At 48.2% G+C, this 25078-nt stretch overlaps 1 protein-coding gene across 1 annotated transcript in view; it reads left to right on the top strand.

Moving 5' to 3' along the window:
* The window catches only part of SKIV2L (Ski2 like RNA helicase), a 41861-nt gene extending 20527 nt beyond the window's left edge, over nt 1–21334 (top strand). Inside the window, exons 21-31 of the mRNA XM_044305901.1 lie at nt 11681–11818; nt 12128–12265; nt 12830–12934; nt 13012–13168; nt 14818–14944; nt 15042–15252; nt 15339–15449; nt 15552–15770; nt 18095–18235; nt 18672–18886; nt 21031–21334. Of these exons, the coding sequence (XP_044161836.1) occupies nt 11681–11818; nt 12128–12265; nt 12830–12934; nt 13012–13168; nt 14818–14944; nt 15042–15252; nt 15339–15449; nt 15552–15770; nt 18095–18235; nt 18672–18872 (1548 nt within the window). The 3' untranslated portion in view covers nt 18873–18886; nt 21031–21334. The remainder of the gene's footprint in view (nt 1–11680; nt 11819–12127; nt 12266–12829; nt 12935–13011; nt 13169–14817; nt 14945–15041; nt 15253–15338; nt 15450–15551; nt 15771–18094; nt 18236–18671; nt 18887–21030) is intronic.
* The last annotated feature ends 3744 nt before the right edge of the window (nt 21335–25078 follow it).

Genomic DNA, 25078 nt, shown 5'->3' with positions numbered 1-25078 from the left:
ATCCACTGAAGCGCAATAGCCTTTCCTGGCAAGAAACAAAGTTTCCCTTAAAAAAGTGCATACATATAATGTACGATTATCGTTCTCCACCACACCTAGCAGACATACCTTAGGACAGCAGGACAAAATATCGGGTATCATTGTAGACAGAGTGTCCACGACCGCCTTCCAAAAGGACTGAATAAATCTGCAATCCCACAGTAGGTGCCAACAATCCGCATTGACTTGAGCGCATCTGTGGCATCTGGTGTGGTCAATTCTGGCCATTTTATACAGTCTAGTTGGGGTTAAGTAACTCCTATGGAGTATAAAGAGCTGTACTAGTCTATTATTGAGGGAAGGCGAAACTCCCTTTGGAGCATTCAACGCCTCGGACCATTCTTCAGCAGTGAGATGAGGTATCCGTTCCCTACATCTAGCCTCCGCTAGCAAGGGTTTGGAAAAGTATATAAGGCCGAAATCATGCCCTTTTGGACCTGGTGTTTTAAGAACACCTATCAACGGGTATTTGGAAATAGCCCTTGTGTTATTGTGAAACTGCACGTGTAAAGCATGTCGCAACTGCAAGTATCTGTAAAAATGGGACTTTAGGACTCCTGCCTGCTCTTGAAGCCGGGTAAATGAAAACAAGATTCCATTACCGTACGGGGTGAGTATGCCGTAATTTTCCCAAACGGTTCTCCCCTCGCACTGCCCTAAATGTGGAAACATAGGATTGTCCCATAGTGTAACCGCATCAGGAAGGTCATGATATTGTTGAAGTTTTGCGGCCTTCCATACCTGATGTGCCAGTCTATGAGCCGGTAAAACTCGACCGGAAACTGACTGAAGATTTTCTAGGACAGGCCATAGGGTGGAAAGCCGCAAATAGTGTTGCAAATAAAATTCAGAATTAGGAAGGGCAGACTGAGAAACCCACGCGGACAAGAATCGCAACCCAAAAATAGGTCAGGCAGAGCTGCCCCCCCACAGCTGCCAACTCCTCTGTAAAGTAGTCAAGGCCTTTCTTTACCCCACACAAAAGCTGCCATAATAGAATGCAACCGGTCAAAAAAACCTCTCGGAATTGGGGTGCAGGCATGTTTCAGCAAATATAGTGCTTTGGGCAAGAGGGCCATCTTGATCAGGTTTAATCTACCCATAATGGATAGAGGAAGGGTAAACCCAGGCCTTGAACTTGTCCGTTGCATAAGATATAATGGGGGTGATATTTAGTTGATGGGATAAAGAGGGGTCCTTGGAAATAATGAAACCCAAGTACTTAAAGTGATCCACTAACAGCAAGTTATGATACATGGAAGGCCAGTTCGGGGACCACAAGGGCATGAGGGCAAATTAATTCGCAGACCTGAATAATGGCCAAAGAGGTCAATGAATTCAATCGCCCTTGGTAAGGACACTCTACCTCATCCATATATAATATTAGGTCGTCCGCGTATAATCCCAATCTGTCCTCCCTACCCAACACCTTTGAAAATTACATCCTGATGGACCCTAAGGGCAAGGTGTTTCTATGGCCACTGCGAATAACAGGGGTGATAAGGGGCACCCCTGTCTGGTTCCACAATGTAGTTGGAAGGTAGCTGACAGGGAGCCATTAATCAAGATATTAGCTGTAGGTCTTTGGTACAGTACCTGGATCCACTTAATAAAAATCGGACCAAAACTTTCCAAGACCTGCAACAAAAATGGCCACTCAACGGAATCAAACGCCTTGGCCGTGTCTAACGTGGCCAAGGCCCACTGTTTATTTGCTGCATAGCCAAGTTGCGAGATAATGTGGGCCCTTCTAATATTACTGGAGGTAGACCGACCCGGAATGAAGCCGGATTGGTCCTCATGTATTATGGAAGTGATCACTTTATTTAATCTGAGCGCTAAAATCTTGGTCAATACTTTGTAATAGAGATTTCTCGCCCAGTTTCCTTGGGGGACACAGAAGACCTTGGGTATAGCTCATCTCCATAGGAGGCGTGACACTAAGTGAAAACTGTTAAGCCCCTCCTCCACAGCTATACCCTCAGCCTGGAGAGAGAGACTGCCAGTTTTTGCTTAGTGTCCAAGGAGGCAAGACACTCTCTGCTCTGCAGGGCTGATTCTCCTTGTTTTAATTTTTGATTTTTACTTTTTTCTTTTCTTTTTGTTCCAGAACATCAGGGACAACAGAGACGCACTAGACCTCTCTGTTTCTCCCGGGGTCGAGCTGCGCCAGTGCCGGTCATCCGCACTGCTGCCTCCCCCACAGAAGGCAAGGTGGATCAGGGCAGCCCAGCTCCCCTACATCCCGCCAGCACAAGGGTCGCCCGCACGCCAAGTCCCTCTTCCAGCGTCCTGCCACTACGGTGCCAGTAGCTGAAGGGGCGACCCTGCTGGAACGGACCGAGGGTGAAGACGGCTATGGTGAGAGATTGGCTTCTCCAGCCCTACGTCCCCCCCCTCACCCCTCACCCCACCCCGGTCTCCTGCGTGCCTGACCCCCATACTGACAGGGCCTCTGGACCCTTTTGTCCCTGCTAGCCCTAGGCTGGCCCTGGCTGCACAGGGCGACATTCTGCTCCCATAGGACATTGGCACCCTTCTTCCTGCAAGAAGAATGCCTGGGGAGCTGCACCTAGCTGCCCCTGACGTAGGGGTTAGGCAGGCTTCCCACTCTCACAGACCCGGTCTCAGGGTCCCCCTCCCTCTTACCGGCCACTGCTTCAGGGCCAGAGGGCCCGCGCCTTGCTGCCCCTGACCCATCACGGGCACCGGTCCGGTCAGCACTAATATATCCGGTGCGGCCGGGTGCCGCAAAAGGTTTTAGGCTCCGCGGCTCCCGCGGCGGTCCGCCATTCCAGGCCCCCTTACTTCCGGCCGGCGGGGTGGGCTCCCGCGGCCAGCGAGCCACCATTCCGGTCCCTGTCTCTTCCGGCCGGCCGGGTGGGCTCCCGCGCCGGCAAACCGCCATTACGGGCCCCTGTCTCTTCTGGCCGGCGGGGTGGGCTCCCGCGGCCGGCATTGGGCTATGCCCCAGCAGGTGGCGGTCGGCGGGGCTCCGCTACTTTGGTCCCAGGCTTCGGCCTGCTGGGCCGCAATCCCGACCGGCCCGCGGGGTGGGCTCCCGCGGCCGGTTTGAAGCGCCGTTCTGCCGCAGGTCCCGGCGATATGACGGGCCGGGTGCCGCAATTTAGCCCCCGGCTTCGCGGCCTACTAGGCCGCAATATTCCGGCCTCTGGTGGAGGGGGCGGGAACTTCTCCAGGCGCGAATTTTCCCGCCTGGAGGTTCCTCCGCCCCCAGGGGATCGCACGCCGCCCTCCAGGCCGGATCCCTGTTAACCCTTTGGGTGCAGGCCGGCTCCCAAAAATGGGTCTGTATAGTTGGCCCCCCTTTTTTTCTCTGTCTCTCAGGGCCCCTATATGGTGGCTCCCCTTTAGCCTCAGAGGCTGAGTTTAAATAATAATTAAAAAAAAATAATAAAAAATGAAATAACATAAAAATAATAGATCTTGTTTTCTATTGGGCTGCGCTTGACGCTGCAGCCTCATCAGTAATGCTGCATGTCTGCATGACCTCTTTCCACAGGCGGCATGGTGTTGCGCTCCCAGCCTGCGTCGCTGCTAGGGCATTTCCCCTTTTAGGCGGTTTTCTTGCCTCTTCCAGGATACGGCGCTGGCCAAGTGCATTCGGCCCTCTGTAGGCAGCATTCATAATCTCTCCAGTTATGGTGCCTGCCATGTGCATCCCCCCCCCCCTCCTAGGCGGGCTACTGCACTCTCCCTGGCTGGCCATGTGCATGACCCCCTTCTTAGGCGGAATGCTGCACCTTCACCGGATACGGTGCTGGCCTTGTGCACGACCCCCTTCCATAAGCGGAACGCTGCACTCTCTGGATTTGCTGCCGGCCATGTGCGTGACCCCCTTCCGTGGGCGGAACGCTGCACTCACTGGATTCGCTGCCGGCCATGTGCGTGACCCCCTTCCTGGGCGGAACGCAGCACTCTCACGGGATCTGTTGCCGATCATGTGCATGCCCCCCTTTTTTAGGCGGGATACTGCACTTTCACCGGATACGGTACTGGCTATGTGCACGACCCCCTTCCATAGGCGGAATGCTGCACTCTCGCGGATGTGCTATGATGTACTATGTTATTATGCTGCACTCTCGCTGATGTGCTATGATGTACTTATGTACTATGTTATTGTGCTGCACTCTCACTGGTTGCGCTGCCGGCCATTTTTTAGGCGGTATGCTGCACTCTCATTGGATTCCCTGCCGGCCTTGGGTATGCCTCCTTCCCTCAGGCAGCATACATACATCCCTCTGTCTTTGGGTGTTTCCTCGCAGGTACGTTGCTGGCCACGTGCATGTACCCCATACATGGCAGGGTGCTTGCTCTCTCGCTGGATCCGCTGTCGGCCATAGGCATGACCCCTCTTCCGTAGGCGGTGTACGCACTCTTGCTGGATTCGCTGCCAGCCAGGGGCATGCCTTCCTTCCTCAGGCGACATGCACGCGTTCTTAGTGACTGTGTTTGTCTCTCGCCAGTACGTTGCTGGCCATGTGTATGACTCCCATGCATGGCGGTGTGCTCGCACTCTCCCTGGAGGAGATGCTGGCCATGTGCTTTACCCCCTTTTTTCTGGGCGGTGTGCTACACTCTCACCGGATACTTTGCTGGCCATGAGAATGGCCCTCTAACATGGGTGGAACGCTTGCACTTCCATTGGATACGGTGCTGGCCTTGTGCGTGACCACCTCTCACTTCAGGGCAGAATTTGGCACGCTCATGGGATTCACGGCTGTCCTTATATGGCTGGGCTGGACTTGTACATGTCCCCATTCATTGGCAGAGTAGTTACTCTCTCGCTGAGTTCAGTGTTGGGTGTATTATTGCACACTCCTTTAATGCTAGGATGCCCCTGTGCATGTTCCCCTTTCACTAGGTGGACCTCCTGCGTTCCTGCTGGTTTATAGGGTATGTCCTGCTTCTCTGAAGTAGGTTCGGCCTTAGGCATCACTCCCTTTTGGGACGGGTCTTTGCACTCTTGCCAACTGCAGTTGGCCAGGTACAATTTCCCCCCTTTCGGGGTGGACTGATTGCGTTCCATCGCATGCTATACTGGTTTTGTGCATAACTCCCTTTCAGGTTGCACTTTGCGATTCCGTACATGCTGTGGCGCTCTGGGACGAGCCCCCCTTTTTTTCTAGGTGGGTTGGCCTTCTCGCTGCTTGCGGGGCTGCTCGTTCGTATGCCTCACCTGCTTCCTGCGGCATACCTTTGTTTCTTGGGAGACGATGCTTGCCGCCAGCCTTGCACTCGTCCCTAGGGAGTTCATTCTGTCCTCCTGACCGGACAGGCTCTATTTCTCTCTGCTGCACCGAGCTGGGTGGTGCTCATTCATTTAGTTGGCCTTTCATTCCAGGGAGTGTTCGTGGGTCCTAGATGCATGCCTTTTGCGTCCTTCTGCAGCATTGCTTCCCTGCGCAAGTGGTCACATGGTCGAGAGTGCTGTTGTCTGAGGCGCCTCTCGAATTCGTCATTGGCGCTGGCAGGACTGCGGTTCCCTTGCCTGCCGCAATTTCCTCCTCTTCGGATGCAGTGTGGTATGAGTCCTTCCTCTTGGCGCCTCTACGCTTCTGTCTGATCTGCTACCGGGTTCGGGCTGCTCTTCTCGGGACGGTCACCCAACTTCTCTTGGGTGCTGGATTACCCAGGTCCGGAGGACCTCCGCCTTGGGTTCTTCGAGGTATTCGCCTTCTGCGAGGCGGTGGACCGGGCGTCTCACAGTGTAGCGGGTTCTGCCTTTGAGCTGTCCTATGGCTTCCCTGTTGCCCACTCCTCCTCCTTTCGGTTGGAGGGTGTTATGTCGGCCTCTGTCTCGACTGCCTCTTTTCGCCGGCTTTGTTTGGCTCCCGCTCTATACAGATCACTCCGATGTGGCTTCCCGCCAGACTTCGGAGGCTGTGTTTTCACTGTCCTCCCCTCTGGGGTGAGCATGGTTGTTCCTGTGGATGGTTCCGGTGTTCCTTTTGGCCTCGTACTGTCTCCCTTGTTCACGCTGGCTGTATTAGCTGTGTGCTTGTTTACCGAGTCTACCGCGTTCTGTCCTCCCGCTGGGTGCAGATTGCGTGGCCCGTTCTAAGACGATGGTCCTGATGTAGACTTACCTTCTCGATAACTTGGGGGGACTACCTTTTCGGTTCAGATTGTCCTTTGATCCCACACAGGGGCTGTACAACGTGGTTACATCAGCATGGACTTTAGCCTGCCTTCTCCTGGCATCTGGCGGATCCTTTGGGTTCTTTCCATCTGTCCTTCTGCTCCCCCATTCGGGTGGATGCGGGTCAACGTTGTTCGAGGGCCGACGGGGCTAGTTTTGTCGACCCTTCTGCCCGTGTTACTGGTCTGCGCCTGTTCTCATTGGGTTTTCGCCTGCTTGCCAGGCGACTCCAGCGGGTTCACTGCTGTCCACTCCTGGCTGTGTCTCGTCCAGGATCTGTCGTAAGACTTAGGGTTTTTTGTCTGGGGTTCTGTGGGAAGCTGTGCATTCCCCACTCTGAAGTTCTTTCCCCATGGTTCTGTCTTTTAGTTGAGGTGTCAAGTGTCGGCGCTGTTCTCTCTCTTCCAGCGTTCCCGGCCCTCTGGGCCTGCCAAGACCTTCTTCCTCGGAGTGGCTCTTTGGTTCCTCTGTACTGTCCTTCGGTACCGCCCTGGGGACTATATCCTGAGCTCTCGGCGCTCCGATCTTGCCCTTGGAGCCGTTACAGGAGTTCTCTCTATCCTTCTGTCCTGTACGGTTGTGTTCCGTATCAGTCGTGTCTCTGACGGGTGCCGGCATGGCCCCCTTTTTTTGTTACGAGCTTTCTGTCTTTTCCAGGACAGGGCTGTTCTGCATCTCGTTTCTTCCTTCCTTCCTTCCTTCTGAAGGTGGTGTTGCCTTTCGCTTCAACACCTCACCTATTTGGACGTTGTTTGGGCCTGGCCGTTTTTTACTTGGAGATCTCCGACTCTTGCAGTCGTTCGGCTTCTTGGGGTTCCAGGAGGTCTGTGCATAGGGTTGACAGACTCCAGGGTGGTTTTCCTCCGCTTGATCAGATTGGCTATTGCTGAGGTTAACGCACCTAGGGCAGGATTCTGTCTTGGTGTCACCGTTCCTTTCACCAGAACGGTCGGTGCCTCCTGGGCCGGAGGCATTGGGCTTCGGCCGTGCATTTGGGCACGGCGGCCACAGGTCTGCCTTGCACGCCTTACTGAGTTCTACAGGGTGCATACTCTGACTTTGGCAGATGCTGCCTTACCCCGCCTGGGTTTACAGGCGGCGGTTCATTGATGCCTTTCGGGTGCTTCACCTTGGTGCTGTGGTCCCTCCCCCTTTTGGACTGCTTTTGAACGTCCCAAGGTCTTCTGTGTCCCCCAAGGAAACTGGGCGAGAAAACGAGATTTTTGTATAACTTACCAGTAAAATCTCTTTCTCGCTCTTTCCTTGGGGGACACAGCACCCACCCATTAATTGTTTTTTCTCTGTGCGTTTTCCGAGTTTTTGTTACCCGTTGGGTAGTTGGCTTGTTGGTTCCTTGTTGGACTTTGCCTTTTCTCACTGCTTGGACACGCAACTGGCAGTCTCTCTCTCCAGGCTGAGGGTATAGCTGTGGAGGAGGGGCTTAACAGTTTTCACTTAGTGTCACGCCTCCTATGGAGATGAGCTATACCCAAGGTCTTCTGTGTCCCCCAAGGAAAGAGCGAGAAAGAGATTTTACTGGTAAGTTATACAAAAATCTCGTTTTAATAAAGATATTGGGCGGTAGGATCCACAATCTAGTGGATTTTTGTCGGGTTTAACAGCATTACAATAGAAGCCTCATATAATGAGTCAGGGAGGAAACCCCTTTCCAGGGAGGCAGAGTACACCTCCTGTAACTGAGGTCCTAAAATGTCTGCATACTTAGAGTATACCTCAAGAGGTATGCCGTCCGGGCCTGGGGATTTCCCTAGAGTAAGCCTCATAATCCCGACTCTAATCTCTTCAAGCGTAATCTCCTCATCCAGAAGTCCCCTATCCATGGGAGATAATCGAGGATGAGACACCTCCTGGAGATATGCCACAAGCTCAGAAGTCGTGTATTGGGACCTTGAAGTATATAATTCTTGAAAATATTCTTTAAATCTATTTAAGATTCCCCTAGGTTCCTCCACCATGATGCCACCAGAATCCTGGATGCGCAACACCGGCGGGGCCATAGTGTTCCGTCTCACGACCTGGGCCAGTACCTTCCCTGTTTTATTACCGTGTTCAAAGGCCTGCTGCCTGAGGAAGAACAGCTTATGGTCGCTCCTCTCCTGGAGACATAGCATGTATTGTCTGCCCCTCAGCATCCAGTCTAGTCTATTCTCCTCTGTGGGAACCAAGATATATTTAAGTTCAGCAGTCTTGCAGTGTGCGCCCAACTCCTCCTCCTTAAGCCGAGCAGTTTTCTTGATATACAAAATAGAGGACTTGATACATCCACGCAAAAAGGCTTTTAAGGTATCCCACAGTAGGAGAATATCGTTCTCATTCTTATTCAGGTCAAGAAACATTTGTAATTGGTCTGGGATGTGACCAGAATGGGTGGATACGCATCTTATGGCAGCGCGTTGCCTCATCAGACAAGGCGAGCGTCCCAACAACCGGTGCATGATCAGGCGACCCCTGAGGACCATATCGTACATCAGACACCACTGAAAAAGCATTGACATTACCGAGTAGCTGGTCAATCCTTGACAGTGCTCCTCTGGAGGGCGTGAAACACGAGAATTCCCTACTAGTCAGGTTTTCTCTCTCCATACATCTAACCACCCCAGCTCCGAGATAAAGTGTTTCAGTACCGTCTCATGCAGACGGACCATGCCACCCTGGGATGAAGCCTGAAATCTGTCCAGAGATTCGTCGAGCACCATATTAAGGTCGCCCATGCATAATAGCCTGGCAGATGGATATTGCTCTGCAAAGCCTGCGGTTGGCAGGGGGAGGGTTATACAGGTTCACCAAAACATAGGGAACTCCATTCACGTGCATAAACAAGAATATACTTTCCCTCAGGGTCAGTTAACACCCGATGTAGTTCCCATCTGACCGAGCGGTGAACGAGCAATGACACCCCTCTGGAGTAGGAACTACCGAATGCGTTGGTCACCCACTGCGCCCACGGCTTATTAATCCTACCCCCTGTGTCAGCCGTAAGGTGGGTTTCCTGTAGGCCCAGAATGTGCGGGTTATATCTACGAATATGTGCAAAAACAGCCATATACGCTTCCTGGGGCCCCCCAATCCACGCACGTTTCAGGACATAAGCGTTAAATTCGCCATGGATACGGAATCATATCACCTATAGGATGGGAACCATCTAATCCATGTTCACTAAGCATAAGGGCACAGTAGTGATGGATATCATTGTGAAAATGTTTGTACCAAATCATAAAAACTCAAAGAAAAGCCCAAATTCCTGAGCACAGAACAGATAATATGCAAACAAGTTTCGTGGCCATATAAGCGGAGACCTGCACAGTGCAGAACGGAAGCAAACGTGCAGGCGAGAGATCTAACTCCCCAGAGCGATTGAGTCGGCAATATTAGCCGGACCCATAGGTTTCCGCGGGTCTCTCACACCCTCGGAGTAAGATGTCCAGCAGCCACATAAGAGTAAAATAAATCAAGTGCCGTAGCATAGCTTTAATGCGTCTAAAGACGAACAATTATGCAGAGCGCTGCTCATCTGCGGGTCACCTCATCATGAGGGGGGCTCCGGGGTCTCCCAGAAAGCCAGTCCTCAGTCTCCCTAGGGTTATTGAAGAAAAGCGACTTCCCTCCATCCAGCACCCTCAGACGAGCAGGGTTCGCCATAGAATATTGTAGGTTTAGGTCTCAGGCGTTTCTTGACAGAAGTGAACATGGCACACTTTTTCTGCAGTTCCGCAGAGAAATCCGGATACAGGGAGATGTTTGCAGATCCCATAGTGATGGTTTGCTTCAATCTAGCCTTGGACAATAGAAGATCCCGGTCCTTCCAATTGAGCATTCGGGCCAGGAGAGGTCTCGGGGGAGCCCCAGGCGGCAGCATACGGGCTGGAACACGGTGGGCCCTCTCCACTGCATAGGCCATGGAAAAAGAAAACGCATTTGGGAACGTAGATTTGAACCACCCTTCCAGGAATGTAGAAGGATCAGACCCCTCTGCCCTCTAAGGCATGCCAAGAATCCGCACATTGTTTCTTCTTGCGCGGTTTTCGATATCATTGCATTTTTGCCGCCACAATTCCACAGAGCTTTCAACAGTTGGCACTATGGACGACAGGGGCCTGGCAAAGGTCTTAAAGTTCGGATACTCTCTCCTCCGTGTGCCGTATCCGCTCCCTCAACTGCTGGGCATCGTGCCGCAGGAGACCGAGGTCTAGTCTGACCTCCTCTATCTTGCCTGTGAGGGACGATTGGCACCCCATTATGGCCGCCATCAGCTGACTGTGGGAGGATTGCAAGGTAAGTTCAGGCTCCCCTTTGGCCTCAGCATGCGATTGGTGCGCAGACTGACCTCTGGTTTGCTGTGCAGGTGGGGAAGAGGAGGCGGCGGCGCCATGTTGGGTCTCTTGCCGGGCAAACTCTTTGAGACGGTCAGCCGCCTGTTGTGCCTTGCTAGGGCTCATGGCGTGAAGTACGGCTGCCGGAAGCACTTGGGCGCTGCTGTGTTGGTAGATAGCTTGGTTACAAGCTGCAGGATAACTCAGGACCAATGGCGGGAGCCGGAGCTGCTCATAGACGTGTCCGGGCCATGTCGTCAGTCCCCCCCCCCCGCAACTGCTTCCCGCAATTTGCTCAGCCCCCATTAAAGAAATGCCTTTTCTTGTCTGCAAAACAGAGAAGAATAGGAAATGTTCTGTAATTTGCGGAATGGCTGTGGATGTGAGCAGCACATGGATGGCATTGTGTGCTCTCCCCATTTTTTGCGGCCTCGTAAAAATTAATGGGTCTGCGTCTGAACTGCAAAAACAATGCAAGCCAAAAATACAGTCATGTGCATGAGACCTTTGTAAGTGCTTAGCACTGTGAATGTACAGCATTGTGCATGCACAGGAGCCGCGTCCTCCCAACAGGTGTCAGCCGGAGTTATGGTTATCTAAGTGGTTAGACCCTATCAGCACCCCCAGGATGCAGTCTCAGGACGCTGATGGGTTTCCATGTTCACCGCAGTCCTCTAGGTCTGCCATCTGTGTGCGCCTATCGGGCTCTGACAGGTTTACACCTATGGGTAATATTACACTGCAATACAAAAGTATTGCAAAAAGTGAATATGAAACTAAATAGTGTTGTCAGCTTGTCCTGCAAAAAAACAACAACCCGCAAACAGCTGTCGACAGGAATAAAAAAAAAGCTATGGTCCTAGAGGTGTGGGTCCTATCTCGAGTGTGTTTACTCGGCTACTTTCTGAACTCCCATAGAAGTAAATACAGCTGCCTCTCTATCCACAGCAGCAGTCTGATGGGGTCGGGGGACCCCCGGTCTCAAGATAGATGCCAGTTCCAGATATGTATGGCATATCCTGGGGATATCCTATACCTGCCCACTTGGGATTTACCCATTAAGGGGTTAAGCCTATTGTGTCTTTCCCAACAGAACAATTTTCACCCCCTCCTTCTTCTAATTTTTTTATTCTCTCCTCCTGTCCAGGGGAAGCCCACGCAGCTGCAGTCCCAGTTCCGTCTCACGTACTCCATGATCCTGAACCTCCTCCGCGTTGAGGCTTTGAGAGTAGAGGATATGATGAAGAGGAGTTTTGCTGAAGCTCGAACCCAAAAAGATAGCAAGGTGAGCTCTTCTGGTGGTCTGCATCGGGCCCCCTGCTGTGTGGATGTGTGAACTGGTTATATACGGTAAACTTTGGCCTGGGAAAATAGTCCCATGCCGCATTACCATGTAAAATATCTTGTGTATCTGGGTAGCAACCCATTGATTTCAATGGACACTGTGTAATGCCTCATGTCTCCCTGTGGTGGCGCTGCAGGGAATTTCTCACAGATTACAGCTTTGTGATCAACTTATTGTCGAGACACCCTTCTAATAAGTAGGGATTGTCTACAACGGAGTACCCCTTTAGTAACCATGTTTTTTTTACAGGCCCATGAAGAGCGAATAAAAGTTCTCACCAAGACTTTGGGCGACATGGGGGAAATTGAATGCATCGGGGACCTTGCAGACCTTTATGACTATTTTGTGACAGTGCAGGAACTGATCTGCACCAGGGAGATGCTGCAGGTAATGTCTTGTGGCATCCTGAATATCCATGTAATCTGGTGGACACTATGACACCGTACATAATCCTGTATTAGATAGTGATATCAATGTATGATCCACGAGGCCTCCACCAATCACAAAAACAAAAGCACAGACCCCCTTGTTTACCCAGTCACAGCACCATACGCAAAGGTGTGGTTATGGCTGGTACTGCAGCTCTGCCACATCAATGTGAACGAGCTTATCTGATGGATTAGGCACAGTCGCACCCATTCGTACTTTGGCCAGAGAGACAATGAAGGGCCCCGTCATTCTACTGACTCCCAGGTGCCCTTATGATCATCCATCATCTTGTGATCATTCTAAGCATCTGCACAAGTCCCACAAAATAGACTTTACGGCCTTCTATAGACATACTGATTGGTAGCAAACATTTAGTATGGAGAGGGTATCGTGGTCCTCCCCCGTCAGGTCCTGATCCAGGCATAACGCAATATGTCATTGTTGCCCAGAGGATTCCTTTCAGAAGATATCTTGAAGATCTTATGCACACACTATCTTATGTTCAATAAATGTCTCATCCAGAAAAAGGTGGTCGAATCCATGAATGGCATGAAGTGTCTAAGTGTGGGACGGATCATCATCATCAGTACCGAGTATCACCCTTGGGTGCCTGGAGTGATCCTGCAGGTAGGATTAAAGCCAGAGCTCACTATAGACCTAGGGACTTGTCTAGAGTTCTGCATTCGTTGTCTTCTGTCCTTCAGGTGTCTTCAGATGCCACCAATAGAGTCTACACCACACTGGTGCTGTGTGAGAAGAAGCAAGGTGATAAAATGGCCTCTACCGAACGAGGGGAGACGGAGAGCAAGACGGTTCCATGTCCAGATGATCTTTTAATGGGCAAAGTCTTCCGACCTGAGGGTAAGAAGAAGTGAAAGTCTATGAAAAGTGTGGGCAATATGGGGCACGTTTGTTAAGACCGGCGTTTAAAGCCCTAAACTGGCGATGGATCCACCGGAGTTATGAAGAGGCGCCGGCCTCTCCATAACTTTGGCGCATCCAGTGCCAGTTCTAAATGTAAGACAACTTCAGAGCTGTCTTACATTTAGGTTCCATTCACATATCCGCAAGTGTTTTTGTGGTCCGCAAATTGCACATGGCCGACGCTATGATAAAAATGCCTATTCTTTTCCGTGGCTGCGGACAACAATTGGACATGCTCTATCTTTTTTGCAGGGCCACAGAACTACGGATACGGACAGCACACGGTATTATTGAAATAAATAGGTCTGCACCCGTTCTGCAAAATTGCAGAACAGATGCGATCCATTCATGCGGACGTGTGAATGGACCCTTAGACCTTTTTATACGCCTGTCTCATTCACCATTTTCTGCGCCTGTGTGATCATAGCGGGGCAACTAAATATTTCAGCATAGTAAATGACCCTTTGACCACCTTTGTATTTTTGTGGCCTTCCTGAAGTTCTGACAAATCGTGAACCAGCTCCTTGGGGTACTTTCACACTAGCGTTATTCTTTTCCGGTATTGGAATCCGGTAAAAGGTCTCAATACTGGAAAAAAAACGCTTCAGTTTTTTCCTAATGCATTCTGAATGGAAAGCAATCCGTTCAGTATGCATCAGGATGTCTTCCATTCCGTCCCTTGTACGGTATTTGACCGGACAAAATACAGCAGCATGCTAGGGTATTCTTTCCGGCCAAAATCCCGGAACAATACCGCACTTGCCGTATCCGGCTTTCATTTCCATAGAGATGTATTAATGCCGGGTCCGGTACCAAGCGTTCCGGAAATTGCCACGTCGCCGGATCTGATTTTACGGTCTGCGCATGCGCTGGGATATAGGAGGAGCTGGTTTCGCTTTTGATCTTTGAAAAAAATGTAAATACCAGATCCGTTATTCTGGATGAGACGGATCCGGTATTTCGCCGGATCTTTCTGACGGATCCGGAAAAAAAGGATATAAGTTTGCATACTGCCTGCCGGATTCTAACAACGCTAGTGTGAAAGTAGCCTTAGGCCTAGTTCACACGAACGTATGGCTTTTATAGTTTTTTGCGGTCCTTTTTTCACGGATCCGTTGTTCCGTTTTTGAGTTCCGTTGTGTTTCTGTTTCCTTTCCATTTTTCCGTATGCCATGTACAGTATACAGTAATTACATAGAAAAAATTGGGCTGGGCATAACATTTTCAATAGATGGTTCAGAAAAAACGGAACGGATACGGAAGACATACGGATGCATTTCCGTATGTGTTCCTTTTTTTTGCGGACCCATTAACTTGAATGGAGCCACGGAACGTGATTTGCGGCTAAATATAGGACATGTTCTATCTTTCAACAGAACGGAAATACGGAAACTGAATGCATATGGACTACATTGCGTTTTATTTTTGTGGAACCATTGAAATGAATGGTACCGTATACGGAACACAAAAAAACGGCCCGTACTCTAGCAAAAAAAACGATCGTGTGAACTAGGCCTAAGTTGTATGATTGCTTGAATATTGTGTATATTAAAAGAGCGTTCACTTTTATGCCCCTCCCACTCTAGGACCATGTGACTGCAAGCTTCTAAAACTCCGCCCCTCAGAAATTCTCATGATAACTATTAAGACTTTAAGGGTTCATGCCGACAAAGTTTTGAATGATGTCACCAGGAGCCAAACCCCTCGCTTCAGGTAACTGACCCCCAGAGTCACCATCCCACACACGTCTACAATTCTAGAAACTTTCCTCCATTTTATTGGCCAACATCACATTTTCATACATTACCAGAAATGACCCTCCGGGCCCTGCGGTGTCGGGTGTGACGCAGGAGCTGTCTCGACTGGCGGACCTGCCCCCTGGAGCACTAACGCCACTGTGTCCTGTAAATGATCTGCAGTTAAAGGAGCTGGAGGTGGTGGAGGCCGTCACCAGAATTAAGAGACTGGAAGGAGCCTTGAGAGACTTCAGCTGCCCCAACAGCCCTCGTTTTACATCCCAGGTGATGTCATCATTGACCCTTACCCAATATCGTCTCCCCCGTGGTTATTTTGTTCTCATGGCTCCATCCATTTTGTCTTTTTTTAGTATCTCCGTCTGGAGCAGCGATCACAGGTTATGGATGAGCTAGATCGTCTCCGCTTTCTGACTTCTGACCAATCATTGAGCCTCTTGCCCGAGTACCAGCAAAGAATCAATGTCAGTCAAAGGACATGGATGTTCAGGGTTGAGCAGGTCCTGTCCTCTGCAGAACATGCAAGTAACTCTTTGCTCGTTCTCTCTTTCCTCCTATGATGCCAGGTCTTGCGCACCTTACATTACATAGATGATGGCGGAGCGGTGCAGCTGAAGGGACGCGTGGCTTGTGAGGTTAGCAGTCATGAACTGTTGGTTACTGAACTGGTACTGGATGGGGCACTGTCATCACTCAACCCTGAGGAGATTGCTGCTCTGCTCTCCTGCCTTGTCTTCCAGCATAAAACACAGTGTGAACCGCGACTGACAGACACACTTAAAGAGGTAAGACCAAAAATGACAAATACAATAGTGCTCCATGACTGGATGGTCGTTAAGGAAAGTCATTATCTCTGTCATCCTTTCCTTTAATGATTGCATCAATTTCTACAAATGTTTTGCGCTTCCAGACACTGATTACTAATGCTACCTCTGTGTACAAGAACATAACTACTATAAAACCGCTCCTATACAAGAATATAACTACTATAATACTGCTCCTATGTACAAGAATATAACTACTATAATACTGCTCATATGTACAAGAATATAACTACTATAATACTGCTCCTATGTACAAGAATATAACTACTATAATACTGCTCCTATGTACAAGAATATAACTACTATAATACTGCTCCTATGTACAAGAATATAACTACTATAATACTGCCCTCTATGTACAAGAATATAACTACTATAATACTGCCTCCTATGTACAAGAATATAACTACTATAATACTGCCTCCTATGTACAAGAATACAACTACTATAATACTGCCTCCTATGTATAAGAATATAACTACTATAATACTGCTCCTATGTACAAGGATATAACTACTATAATACTGCTCCTATGTACAAGAATATAACTACTATAATACTGCCTCCTATGTACAAGAATATAACTACTATAATACTGCTCCTATGTACAAGAATATAACTACTATAATACTGCCTCCTATGTACAAGAATATAACTACTATAATACTGCTCCTATGTACAAGAATATAACTACTATAATACTGCCCCCTATGTACAAGACTATAACTACTATAATACTGCCTCCTATGTACAGGAATATAACTACTATAATACTGTCTCCTATGTACAAGAATATAACTACTAAGGTGTGGTCTGATTGGGCACTGTGTCTTACCACAAGAGGGTGTAAAAGTGCTTTCCCTGCTTCCCTATAAAGAGGTTCTCAGAGGTTACTTTTGGGTAGTGTACCTCTTGGTGAGAGATCGTTGACAGGTAGACAAGCCTCTACGATGCACGCAAAGACATTTTGCCCAGTTTACAGACTTTGAGATGGAGAGCATCATTGGACTGAAAGAAGTAGAATTGTGTTTTTAGATGAGTTTCATTGGCCATCATCCAGACACAGGTGGCACCTTCAATACATGCCCCTGTCTCTACCCGGAACATTTTCACATGTTTAAATGGGTTTTCCAAGATTTTATTACTGATGACCTATCCCCTGCGGAGCCCACCGATCAGCTGGTTGAGAAGGCGCTGGTGCTCCTGTGAGCGCAGTGGCCTTCTCACTGCTTTCCCTAGGCCAAGTGACATCACGTTCATGTTTCACGTGGCCTGGGCGCAACTCAGCCCCATAGAAGTAAATGGGACTGAGTGCGATACCAAGCACAGCCGTGATCTGCGAGAAGGCCGTGGCTCTCATAGGAGCACCAGTGCCTTCTCAAACAGCTGACCAGCGGCGCTTGTTTAGGGTGTCAGACCCCACCGATCAGGTACTCAATAGGTCATCAGTAGTAAAATCTTGGAAAAACCTCTTTAGCAGAAGGAAATTTGCTGTCACTGCGCCCATTACTCGTCCTGCCTTTGACAGACACCATTATTTGCAGCCTAGAGGCTGTATCTCATCTTGTATCCAGCCTAGAGGCCGTGTCTCGCCTTGTATCCAGCCTAGAGGCCGTGTCTCGCCTTGTATCCAGCCTAGAGGCCGTGTCTCGCCTTGTATCCAGCCTAGAGGCCGTGTCTCGCCTTGTATCCAGCCTAGAGGCCGTGTCTCGCCTTGTATCCAGCCTAGAGGCCGTGTCTCGCCTTGTATCCAGCCTAGAGGCCGTGTCTCGCCTTGTATCCAGCCTAGAGGCCGTGTCTCGCCTTGTATCCAGCCTAGAGGCCGTGTCTCGCCTTGTATCCAGCCTAGAGGCCGTGTCTCGCCTTGTATCCAGCCTAGAGGCCGTGTCTCGCCTTGTATCCAGCCTAGAGGCCGTGTCTCGCCTTGTATCCAGCCTAGAGGCCGTGTCTCGCCTTGTATCCAGCCTAGAGGCCGCTCAGCAGGGTCCTAGAGCCCCTGTTCAATTATGCAGTTCTCCTTTGGCTGTAATATTATAATCACTTCCATTTATCTTAATCTCCTTTTTGGTTGCCAGTGATTGTATTATAATAATGTCCCGTATGGTAATATAGACCTGAATAAGGTATCTGCTATCTGACTTTTATAAGATCCTCTCCTTGATTCTCCCAAATTGAATCACATGAAATACAAATTTGGTAGAATCAGAGACTTTGGAAAAATGTTAGCCAAATTTCCGAATTTTTGAGTCAATTTGCTCATCTCTACCCCCTGTTCTTATCCGCAGGGTGTCAAGAAGGTGCAGGAGTTGGCGGAGCGCTTGGCGCTGACTCAGCGGGAATGCGGCCTGAAGGAGTCGGTAGAAGATTTTGTTGCACAGTACAAGTTTGGCCTGACGGAGGTGGTGTACGAATGGGCTCGCGGCATGGTAATAAGCGTCCCTTCTGCAGACGGACAGTTCATCCTAATCATTGTATAATGAAAAGTGCTTCAGATTTCTAATAGACTTTGCATTTTAAAGATCTCTGCTTGCTGTGGGTGAATAGGATCATTCTTATTTAAAGGTGTCCTCCAGGATTTAACCTATTGATTTCTTATCCTCAGGAGAGGTGATTATGAGATTGGCAGGGGTCCAACTCTCAGCACCCCCGCCGATCGTCATTCCACACGCACTCCACGGTACATTTACTTGAATGGGTCTGAGCTGCGCTTAGGCCATGTGACCGATGATCGTAACATTACATGTCCTTGGCAGGGGTCCCGAGAGTCAGACTCCCGCTGATCTACATACTGAGGATTGGTCATCAATGTGTAAACCCCTTTAATTCTTTACTTCTCACGGCTTTATTTCCCTTCATTTCCAGCCCTTCTCTGAGATTATGACGCTGACTGACATCCAGGAAGGCCTCATTGTGCGCTGCATCCAGCGGCTGGATGAAGCTTGCCGGGACGTGCGCTCTGCCGCTCGACTGGTCGGAGACGCCACACTCTGCGCCAAGATGGATGCCGCCTCACAGCTCATCAAGAGGGATATAATATTTGCTGCCAGCCTGTACACACAATGATCTGTTATCACGAGGTTAATACTCAACATTTTATTTGGGGGATCCCTTAAAGGGGTTGTCTGAGTTATGAGGAAAAAATATGTATCACTGTAAATCTGATGGGCAGCAATATATAACTAAGCTAAGAAAGTTTTAGGTAAAAAAAAAAAAGGGAGTGAATACAAGTGCTTCCCTAAGTGACATGTCTGACTGCTGGGTTACTCAGCAGCATGTTGTATGTGTAGGACTACAAGTCCCAGCTGTACAATGACACTGCTGATACACACAGGATCTTCCCCCTACCTGTTCTTGTTCAATGCTCTGCAGAACTCCTCTAGTCTGTCAGCTCTGTGTCTTCAGGATGAGGGCAGATCCTGTGTCTCTTCACTACCTGCAGCTTCTCACCAAAGCCGCTGAAGGGGTTAATCTTTCCTGAAGTATCCAGTGGGAGGGAGACGCCGGACAGAGAGCAGCAGCTCAGCCAGTGCAGGGGGGCGTGGCCAGCACAGTGACGTCTCGTGTACAGACACTTATCTGCTCTCTCAGGCTTGTGCACGAAACATCATCAGAGCAGGGAGAGAGGCTGACATCACAGGTCATGTGACCCTCAGTGAAATCTGAGAAACTGCATCTACAGTTGCTGCTAAGTGCATGGTAAAGCCTTTACATTTGATTAGTTAGAAACATACAAAGAACAAAATAATAACTCAGACAACCCCTTTAATGCTCTCATCTATACAATGTGTGTCCTTAAAGGCCATGTACACCTTCGGATGCAATTTTTTTTTTTTTTTTTTTCTATGATTGCATTTAACTAAAAAGCAATTTTTCAATTGGCCTTTATTAAAAAATATTGAGCTGTTCTGTCACAAAGGTTAACAGTTTTTCTAGCTGTGTGATTGGTACTTTAACTTTTGGTTATCTAATAAACCTTATCTCTAAACTACGGAGATAAACACTTATTTAAGCAGCTCCTGGTCTGATGGAAAATACAGAAAATCCAAAGGGGGCTACTAGAGCATATAAGCTCTGTACAGAAAAAAAGACTCCATATTTTTAATATTTTATTTTTAGCTCAAAATGAGTACTGTGCAATAATAAAAAAATGCCCCCAAAGGTGTACATAGCCTTTAAAGGAAAACTCCACATGCTGCATCCTAAGTCTACGTAATGTTTAGTCGCTTTGGAACAGGTATGGCCAACCTGCGGCTCTCCAGCTGTTGTAAAACTACAACTCCCACCATGCCCTGCTCTAGGCAGTCTGGGCATGCTGGGACTTGTAGTTTTGCAACAGCTGGAGAGTCGCAGGTTGGCCATTCCTTCTTTGGAAATCTGTTCTTTTCCTTTTCATTTTATGCCTAACCCTATGTTTAGAAGTCAGCCGGTTGTCAGAAAGCAGTGCATTGTGGGAGTCCAGAGGACCTGTCCGAGAGCTGAGTGGAGTAAAGTGCTGTCTGTTTCCAAGGGCGACCAGTAGAATTTTATCCTCTTAGCGACCAGTGAACGGGTATGCAAGTCAGTGGTCGCTAAGGAATGTATGGAGCTGGCTCGCGGGCTGAACCCACTCCACACACAGCAGATGGCAGTTAATAACCCAAACTTTTTAACCCCTTAGAAGCTGCAGTCAATAGTGTCGGCAGCAGTTAGAGAGCTGGACTCCCTCTGTCCTCCAGTTGGCACCCCACAACACAGTCATGGGGTGCCGTCCGCTTGCTATGGCAGCTGGGGCCCTGCTGAAGGCCCCCATACTTACTATGTTACTGCACCTATTACACCTGGTCTGTGGTGTTTAAGGGGTTAAAAGTAGTTACGTGTATGAAAGAAGATAACGGCGTATAGTCATTAAATTAAGAAATTCACCCGTTGAGCTCCCTCCTTCCCCACCAGTCTCCGTTTACTATGGGGCAGCCGATCATATGATGTCTAATCACATGATTGCTGTGGCCAATAACTGGCCTTGGTGGTATCAGTAAAAAGTTGCTGGTTGTTCAGGAGTTAAAAGTTTATTACATCGTCTGATCCTGTATTATAGCCTAGATCTGCACTCACAATTCTCTGGTTGTCATTGGAAACTGTCAACAGGCTTGTTGTCAGACACACCTCCTATCTCCCACACTGCAGGGGGACAGAGTTTCCTGACCCGTTTTTCTCTTTCCTGATGCATGTCCACGTCGTTAAGGACAGAAGAGACGACCTAATAAATGACCAGCAACGTCTACAGGAAGACTACGGCTTCACAATGACCAGACCTCCAGCGCTGTGGCTTCTGTGGTTCAGGGCTGTCGTTTAACCTCTGTGAGGTCTGCCCCCTAGGGACAGTACTGGGGAAGGGACCTCACTTCCTCCGTTGGACTGTGGGAAATAGTGGCGCTTACATCTGGTAGAGGTTGTGCGGTAACTGTGTCACGTGTAGACCCCAGCGCCCAGGCCGCTACTGCTGTAAAGTACAGTGGTAGAGGAAATAAAACAGTTTATGGTCTAGGTCGGTGCTTTGTCTTTTTGTTCACATGGGAGAATGAATCTACACCAGTGCTGATCAACCAAAGGGTCAAAGATGTCTGTAGGCTGTGTCTGATACTTGCCCCAGTCAAGTGAAGGGAGAGGAACTGGCATACTGGACACATTTTTGGAATAAACAGATATTTTTTACTAATCTAACCCCTTTAAACGCAACTGGTGCTTTTTGCGCTGTTCTGCTGCCTCATAGGCCTTCAGCTCTAGCAACCTGAGGCTAAAAGGCCGAAGATGCATCCCGGATTTCACCCCCACCTTAAGGTTATTGAGGTGGCGCCCTACCTGTCGTTCCAGCCCTGCATACTGGTAGACCAGAGACAGGGCCTAATAAGATGCCTGTAGGAGGGATGGATTGTGGCAAATTACCACCCCGGTGGGTTCTCAATGATTCCTTGTCTTTCCAGGGCTTCATCAAGTTTACATGGCTTCCTAGTTCGTGTACTTTGTAGTTGGCTTCCCCCACCTTGTCTACTATCTCGTAGGGACCAAGAACTTCCTGTTCACGGAGGGCACCAAGGATTAAAATTCTTGGCTCTTGCAGACGAAAAGTAAACTTTGCTCTGAGACTCTTGCACCATCTTCAGATGTTTCTGACATGACCATAGCTAAGATGGTTTTACATGTGCACCACATGCTCTGACATTTGGTGAATACATGCTCTGAATACTTTGCCTCCCATGTTCCTTGGCAATATCGAGTAAACCCTGAAGGCGGTGGTCAAAGACCAAAGGGGGAAAAACCCTGTAGAAGCTTGTGGCAACTCCCTAATGGAAAACATTAGGTATGGCAACAGACAGTGCCGAGGGTGGCCATCTTTTTCTACTACATTTTTCAAAATATGTATAGGTTTGGGGGTGAGAATGTTCTTCTTTGTTGTCAGTCCTCCAAGTAGATGATTATGAGCCATGTGATACCATATACCAATACCATATGTACGGATTAGGTTTCACAATTTCACTGCCAACCTGTACAAGAGATCGTTATTCATAGCAAAGTGCGGAAACTGATGGTCAGCCTCTGGTTGCTGAGCACACCACTTATTACCGTCGTAACCCCCTGAGCATTTACTAGAATGTATACATATAAAATACCCAAAAGTAGAAAGATAAAGAGCAGCACACATATCGGGGCTTATCTCTAAAAAAGGAGTTGATGTAGCTCCATAACTTGATTAATTTTTGGTGATGGTCATCTCCCTTGGACTGCCACTTTGTGATTTTTTTATTTTTTTTTAACCAATTTTGGTAGTTGAGCCATTTCTTTCTCCACTTGTTTTCCGATTTCTTCTGAGATCCGCTTGCCAGTTATAGACATAGCCAGTTGTGTAATCGTCCATATCGCTCATCCATTTTTGTCTTTTCTTAATTTGTAGGTTACTTTTAAACTTATCAAAATGAGAAGCACAGTTAGAAATATATGTGTCAGAGTCCTCAGTAGGAAGCATGTTTTGTAATTTCTCTGTAATGTCCCTAATATTAGCTTGTATGAGGAGTAACTCCTTTTGCAAAAACTCCACATTTAATAAGATGATATCAAACGCATATTTGTTGGAGATTTGAATGAATCTTGCGCAAAAAACTCTGCATTGTTAAAAAAACAAATCAGGTCTCAAGTGGGACCGCATACCTCTAGGTATAAAAACTCACAGAAAAAAGTGGCCTAAACGGGTGGAAATGCTCCAAACCCAGACACTGTATCGTGTCTATAACCGGGGGAGCAATTCCTCTGCATGCGGTCCGCAGACAACGGCAATCCCCAGCAAAAAATGCGTACAATGGAGGATGCCGGGGCGGACTGCATGCACCACAAGGGCATCTTACACAAAATGATACATTGTGCAGATGAAAAAAATATATATATACACACAAATCACTGAAAAAAAATGCACCAAAATGATAAGCAACTGACAATATTAGCTAATTCCTCAAGCTGATGTTAAAAGCTGAGAACTTTGCTAATATCTTTCAGTCAGGAACATCTCGGAGCCCCTCATGCACCATGTCACGGTGTCTCAGCAAGCATGGGGTCCTACCACTCAACTACCCGTGGTGTGTGAACAGGGTCTGAACAGTGCAATTAACTCACAGCCAGACTCTCACATGCCTCCATAGTGGTATCACCGATGCATTGTGAGGTAGGATAAAGCTGTGAGCCGCACCCACAACAGACCATGTGACACAGAAGCCGCACCCACAACAGACCATGTGACACAGAAGCTACCAGGCGCAAAAGAATGTTACCAACAAATTAAAGTGGCACATTCCATACACATAAAGACAACAACGCATTTTTAGTTAGGGATTGCCGTTGTCTGCGGACCGCATGCAGAGGAATTGCTCCCCCGGTTATAGACACGCAACAGTGTCTGGGTTTGGAGCATTTCCACCCGTTTAGGACACTTTTTTCAGTGAGTTGTTGTCTTTATGTGTATGGAATGTGCCACTTTAATTTGTTGGTAACGTTCTTTTGCGCCTGGTAGCTTCTGTGTCACATGGTCTGTTGTGGGTGCGGCTTCTGTGTCACATGGTCTGTTGTGGGTGCGGCTTCTGTGTCACATGGTCTGTTGTGGGTGCGGCTCACAGCTTTATCCTACCTCACAATGCATTGGTGATACCACTATGGAGGCATGTGAGAGCCTGGCTGTGAGTTAATTTCTAGCATTGCTCAGACCCTGTTCACATACCACGGGTAGTTGAGTGGTAGGACCCCATGCTTGCTGAGACACCGTGACGTGGTGCATGAGGGGCTCCGATATGTTCCTGACTGTAAAATATTGGCAAAGTTCTCAGATTTTAACATTGGCTTGAGGAATTAGCTAGTATTGTCAGTTGCGTATCATTGTGGTGAATTTTTTCCGTGATTTGCATACCTCTAGGTATCCTATGGAGATGGTGAGATTCACTCAAGGTATATAAATACACTTCTAGATTTATAAGACGTTTTGATTCATTTTCATATTTTTTCTGGGTATCAATAATAGAAGGTGTAGATAAAAAAAGTTACATCTCTCAGCCTACTCTTTAATAGTCGTTCTTCATCCTCCTTCGTGTAGGAAAAAACATCAGGGTTAATACCTCCAGGTGATTGTTCCATATTTCAGGTGCTAAGCTCTTCAGGTCCAAATACAAAATAAGAAAGATAAAGAGCAGCAGACAAACACAGCGGGTGCAAAATCCCTCTTGAGACCGGCGACCAAGGTCCCTTTGTATATATTGAGCAAAAGAAGACAGCACTCCAAAAATCAGTGAAAAAATTGTGGGTGATTTATTTAACCCATATAGCAGCAGCGTTTCAGCTCTACTCAATGGAGCCTTTGTCAAGATATAGTGACATGTGAAAAGTGCAATACATATATAGCAATCTCAATAAAAACGTGATTACATAATTATCTCAAAATTCATGATTATAAAAAAGAACCTTTAGTTAAAATGTGCATAATTTCACTTTATCTTTCATAATCTTCCATAGCATAATTCATAGAGTGTCCATAGTGCCGATACCCATATAAAAGTCCATATAGTGTTCATGATTAGTGTCAATAAACATGACTGATGAAAAGAAAAATTCAGGTGTACATGATATAGTCATTAAAAATTGTTAAAAAAGTACTTGAACGGTCTCACATGGAGCCGGAGAAATCAGGACCCAGTCTGCGTCAGGAAATGCGCTCTGAGCAAGTGTCGCACATCCGTCCTCTCGCGAAGAGATGAGAT

This window comes from Bufo gargarizans, chromosome 9 (assembly GCF_014858855.1).
Source record: "Bufo gargarizans isolate SCDJY-AF-19 chromosome 9, ASM1485885v1, whole genome shotgun sequence".
Lineage (NCBI taxonomy): Eukaryota > Metazoa > Chordata > Amphibia > Anura > Bufonidae > Bufo > Bufo gargarizans.
Note: the sequence above shows the minus strand (reverse complement) of the source record. Positions and strands in the feature narration are given on the sequence as shown.